This window comes from Perca fluviatilis, chromosome 17, assembly GCF_010015445.1.
Source record: "Perca fluviatilis chromosome 17, GENO_Pfluv_1.0, whole genome shotgun sequence".
Lineage (NCBI taxonomy): Eukaryota > Metazoa > Chordata > Actinopteri > Perciformes > Percidae > Perca > Perca fluviatilis.
Genome location: NC_053128.1, coordinates 5,396,096 through 5,401,974, shown reverse-complemented (window position 1 = coordinate 5,401,974; position 5,879 = coordinate 5,396,096). Strand labels below are relative to the sequence as shown.

Here is a 5,879-nt window from a genome sequence, read left to right as displayed (position 1 = left end):
CGGCTGTCAACAGTAAAGACTTTCCTCCCAAAACATTTCCCAAAACTGCCGGGGCTATCGGCCTAAGCTAAACAATGGAGCTAGTTAGCTAGGTAGCTAGCTAACGTTAGCACATTTCCCCGCCTTCAGGTATGTATCTTTGAGTATTTGAGTTTATTGAATATATGCTTTTAAACTTTAAATAACATTTGCTTATTCATTTTTTGTGTGAGTTGTTATATATACTAAACACTAGTAGATGATTTCCTCTTGGACCATCAGTTTAAATGGTAGAAAATATGTAACGGTAATGCACGATCCATTGTCAGGTATAAATGGACGCCGAAGTTCATTAATAGGCTACCTGACAATTGACAACTCGTATTAACCCGCTTATACCATGATCACTTAACATTTTTAAAACATTAGTTTATATTTTAATTTGTTTTACAATCGAAATCTAAAGTTTATCCAAACAATAACTCAGTTTCTCTGCTTCCGCCTGAGGGGTGAACTAATACCCGGGACAATCATTCCCATCCAATAAGGTTTGTATGCACTGCAAACATTGTTCACTCCTCCAGGAAGTAGGAAAGACCTTAGATACGACTTGCTTCCATTAGCAACGGGAGATATTTCTAGTCCGCTCAGCTCGTAGAACCGAGCCAGAAAGCTAACGCTATGCTAGCAAGATCCAAAGTCAATAATATCATTGTGTACAGTTGGCAATCACTAAAAATAATTTGACAGTATTAACATTAAGACAAGCTAGCTATCCAGCCATGTCATTGTCCCCAAAACAATACGACATTTACAAACAATTTTATCCGCGATCTGTAATGTTAGGCCAGCCACACGCGTGAGTGTGTCAGCTGCGTGGCGTATCCGTTTTTATCCCAGGTTAGAGCTTACACACTGCCTACAAAGACAACGTCAGCAGTATTGACTGCAGTATTGATGGCAAAATAGGCTACAGAATATTTCGTTCTGTATTGACAGGTTCAGTGTTTGAAAATCAATAATGATTTTTTTTTTATTAATAGATTTAATTATATTGAAACATGTGCTTCAGAAAAATACATGCTGTAACAGAAATTACAAACAGAAAAATATTAGTGTAAATGTATTAAACTAACATGATCATTTAAATTCCTGAAGGTTTCAAGTTTGCCCCGCAATAAGTCAAGGCCAGGAGAAAAGAGGAGTAAAGACATTTTGTTTTATTTACTGAAAGATCAGCCACAACAAAAAAGAGCCCCACAACAGACAGAAGAGCAACAGACAGGACAAACCGAACGACAGACAGTACAGCAACAGACAGGACAGACAGAACAACAGACAGAACAGCAACAGACAGGACAGACAGAACTGCACCTGATAGATTTGCTTGTTGCCGATTCTGATTCAGAACAAGGACAGACAGAACGACAGGCAGAAAACCACCAACAGCAGCAGTTCGAGCAGAGGTCGAAGATTAGAGCCTTACTATACAACTATAACTATACATGAACCAAGAGTTCATGTATAGTTAACGAAGCACTGGCACCACATTTCATGAATGAGTTGGTGGTACAAATGAGGGAAGGGCCATACACCCTCATCACAGATGGATCCAATGACACAGGTATTTCCCAAACTATTGAACATGATGATTTTCTCCTTCTCCACAATAATCAGGCATGATATCATTTTTTAAACATGTATATAAGAAGATGGGAGGCTTTATATGCTTACATGCTGTCATTGCAGGAGTAGAGAAGATGAACCCCCTGACTGTCCGGATGTTTATGAATGAAAAAATTGTCCACCGCTTCCTGGGGATGTGTACTACTAGCGGAACAAGGTGTGGGACAGCAGACATCATCTTCAGCAAGATAAATGCCACCTTAGCAGAAAAGGCTATCCCATGGAAAAACTGTGTGGGTCTCTCTGTGGACAATGCTGCTGTGAACATAGGTTCAAAGAATTCCATCACCTCCAGAATCCTGAACGAACACTCCAGTATTTACGTTCATGGTTGCCCGTGTCATATAGTCCACAACACCACTAAAAGAGCTGGGATGGGATTTTTGGACGGGAGTATAGGCCTAATTGTACTTTACATACAACTGTCCAAATTTGATCTGGAGGACTTGGTAATTGATGTTGGCTACTGGTTCAAGGGTAGCACAAACCGAAAGGGGTACTTGACAGGTATGCACTTTTGACAGTACCAATTATATATTGAAATGTTTTTGAATACATATGATTTATTATGAAATGTATGTGACAGAATTAAGACAGAAAAATGCTCCATGAAGCAGAGTATATGGAGATCCTTCTGCATGTCTCCGTTCGTTGGTTAAACCTTGAACGCTGTCTTAACCAGTTACAGAATTGTTAACTGTACACTTTTTTTAATTTATTTTTTTATTCAAGATGATAATCAGGCAAGGTTCAGGAGACTTCAGAAGGCATTCTCTGACCCCATGACGGAGGTGTACCTACTGTTCTTCCAGGCTACCATACCAGTATTCACCTCATTCAACCTCCTGCTCCAGAGAGAACAGTCCTCAATATTTTTGTTACATGATGAGGTACAATGGGAGGGTGGGTTATGCTTCTGCTGTTGTTTTTTTTTTGTGCTGCTTCTGGGAGCTTATGCAAGTTTCACCCATTGTTTTACACCTGTAAATGTCTGTGTTGTAGATGATGAACTTCATTCGCAAGCTGTGCACCAAGTTCACGGTGCCTTCCAGCGCTGCAGGAAGACAAACCGCTCTTGCTTTTTAAAGAAAAGGCAAACCATTTGCCAGGTCAGTGTTTGATCATTATCATTATTTTTAATACTTCTAATTTTACAAGTGATGAGATCAGATTACAGGGGAACGCCATGTCATGCTTTGCCTTGTACCTAGTTTTTTGGGCCAGAAACTCAGCGTTAAAGGGTCCATTAACACTGAGGGTCTGGTTAGCCCAAAAACATTGGACTTCATGCCTAGTATCATGCTGCTATTATAATCAGCATGACACAGCATTTCTGTTAACATGATTTGCTGTATCTGTGACAGGAAGAAAGCTGAATATTGGATTCACCACCAGGGTGAAGCTCAAAAAGCTACTGGATGATGGAGACATCACACCAGAGCAGATGGAGCAACTCCATGAAGCTGCCTAGGCGTTTCTGACCTATGCTGTGAACTATGCTCTAAAAAAGCTGCCCCTACAAGAGCCACTGCTCAAGCACGCCAAGTTCGTTGATTTTGGGCAGAGGTTGGAATGTGGCGTAGAAGATGCCCTTTTTTCAGCAATTTCTGCTTGTTATCTGAGAGTAAATACACCAAATTCAATACAAAGGCATTAACACCAGAATTTTGACTCTATGCACATGAGCCATCCCTAAGTGGCTTCTTTTTTTAAATACTTATTTGCTCCTTTGGGTTGATGATCATATTTAAAAAACTGCTTTCTTAAATTAGGTTTCCCAACCTGCTCCCCTACCATGGGCCTCAGGAGTATAACCTACTGAATGATGAGTTCCTGGAATACCAGACTATGCCAATACCACCCTTGCAGGCCCCAGAGGAAATTGAGATGGAGAGCTTCTGGGCTGAAATGGCTACCCGAAAACACAAGGTGAGAATTTTCTTCACCAAGAACACAATGGAAATACACTCTCAAGCATTATTGATTTTTTAAAATGTTTTCCTGTAGGTTTGATGTATAATCAATTTGTTCTATTTGACCAAATCATGCCTCTATAGTGTGTGTGTGTGTGTGTGTGTTTGTTATGCTGTATATACAAAGCATCATATAGATGCATGCATTTTTTCTTAATAGACAGAATTAATTATGTATCAACCTATTCAAGATTCAAGATTCAATACTTGAAGTTGAGTTGTATAATAGCTAATATATACACATATAGTATCCCACATGGGATCACACTTAACAATAATATCACTTAACAATATCAATTTAAAGTGACACGTTGCATAGGAATGCATAGCGCAAGTCCACACTTTGCAATAAATAGATAAATAACGTTAATATGAATGGCATAAAAACAATATTAAAAAAACAATGTGAAGAGACATCTTGTAGGATCTTTAGGCCTTTCCGGTGGATACGGGCCTCGTAGATCTCACAGGTGGGGGAGAGTTTGCAGCCAATGATTTTTGAGACTGTGTTGACTATTCTATCCAGCTGCAACCTCTGCTGGACAGTAGAGTTGCTATACCAGACAGTAACAGAAAAAGTAAGAACACTCTCGATGGCGGCTCGGTAGAACTGTAACATCCTCTCACAGGCTACCCCAAATTCCCTCAACTGGCGAAGAAAAAAAAGCCTCTGATGGGCTTTTTTGGCGATGCTGGTAATGTTATCATCCCCTTTTAAAGATGATGATATCGTTGTGCCTAGAAACCTAAAACTGTCCACCTGTTCCACCACTTCTCCATTGATGTGCAAGGGCTGGGACAGCTTCCCACTTCTGCGGAAGACGACCACTAGCTCCTTAGTTTTAGACATTTAACTCTAAGTTGTGGTTAGAACACCATTCAATCAGTGAGAGGACCTCATTTCAATAGGCAACATCATCAGCCCCAGAAATCAACCCCACCACCATAGTATCATCTGAAAATTTGAACATTTTAACAGAATCAGCATGTGATTTACAATCATTAGTATACAACGAATATAGAAGAGGTGATAAAACACACCCCTGGGGAGCACCAGTATTAATGTGCTTGACATTTGAGATATTATTACTGATTTTGACGACTTGTGTTCTATACTTATCTATCAAAGATTTAAAAAAAATAACATTACTACTTGAGAGCTTATTTCCACTGTCTTGGCTCATTCTTCACAGGTGACTGGTGTAAGCCTGTTCCCGGGGCTTGCCACCATTGCCAAGATTGTCCTGGTGCTCCCCCATTCAAATGCTGATGCGGACAGAGTGTTTTCTGTGGTGGGACTAAACAAGACCAAGACCAGAAACAGCCTTGCTCTGGATGGCACCCTTTCATCAATAATGACGATAAAAATGGCTGGAGCCCTGCTTCAAGTGGGAGACCCCCCAGCAATCATCAAGGCCTCTAAGAAGGCAGTTCAGTATAACAAGGCACACAGATCTTAAAGATCCCGTGTGTAAAGTGTTTAGTTGTTCAAAATCTGTGTAGCTCATTCACAAACTTCATGAATATTTACCTCCACCATCAATTCCAAGTATTCCTATTGGCTTGAAATTTTACATTTGCATTCGCATGAACTGGAGTAGACGCGCCATATTCATGCACCATCTTGAAACACGTTAGCCAGTAAGGGACATACAGGACATACTGCTCCGCCTTTCACGTTTTCTCTGTCACATGATAAATTCACAGCTGCTGCTAATGCTGCTAATGGGTATCGTAGCTTCCCGGCCCCGGCAAGTTTGAAGAAGGAAACTTGGAGGACCACACATATTCAAAATCCAAATTTCAGGAACAGGAGTCTTCTTCTTCTTTGCCCAGAAAAAGAAAAAAGATATTGAAAAGAGCAAGAGACCGGCTTTTTGAAGCGTTCAGGCTACCTTAGCTGTAATACGTACTTTGAACTGCGTGTTGCAAGAGAGTTGATTGTGATATACGATCTCAACGCTAGATGGGAGAAATTCTTACACATTGGACCTTTAAAGGTCCTATGAAATGCTGCTTTTTGGATGCTTTTATATAGGCCTTAGTGGTCCCCTAATACTGTATCTGAAGTCTCTTTTATATAGACCTTAGTGGTCCCCTAATACTGTATCTGAAGTCTCTTTTATATAGGCCTTAATGATCCCCTAATACTGTATCTGAAGTCTTTCCCATAATTCAGCCTTGGTGCAGAATTACAGCCACTAGAGCCAGTCCCACAATGATCTTTCCTTAGTATGTGCC

At 40.3% G+C, this 5,879-nt stretch overlaps 1 protein-coding gene across 2 annotated transcripts; it reads left to right on the top strand.

Moving 5' to 3' along the window:
* The first annotated feature begins 1,296 nt into the window (after positions 1–1,296).
* On the top strand, positions 1,297–5,342 carry LOC120545230. 2 transcript variants are annotated; one of them, XR_005636634.1, is made up of 6 exons: positions 1,297–1,603; positions 1,729–2,172; positions 2,398–2,555; positions 2,668–2,774; positions 3,438–3,594; positions 4,832–5,342. XR_005636634.1 is itself a non-coding variant. In XM_039779410.1 (5 exons), the coding sequence occupies exons 1-4, from the start codon at positions 1,534–1,536 to the stop codon at positions 2,749–2,751; spliced, it is 756 nt and encodes a 251-aa protein (XP_039635344.1). In that variant the 5' UTR covers positions 1,297–1,533; the 3' UTR covers positions 2,752–2,774; positions 3,030–3,054. The 2 variants fall into 2 exon arrangements, 1 of the variants encoding a protein (XP_039635344.1); XM_039779410.1 differs by lacking the exons at positions 3,438–3,594; positions 4,832–5,342 and adding an exon at positions 3,030–3,054.
* Positions 5,343–5,879: the final 537 nt, after the last annotated feature.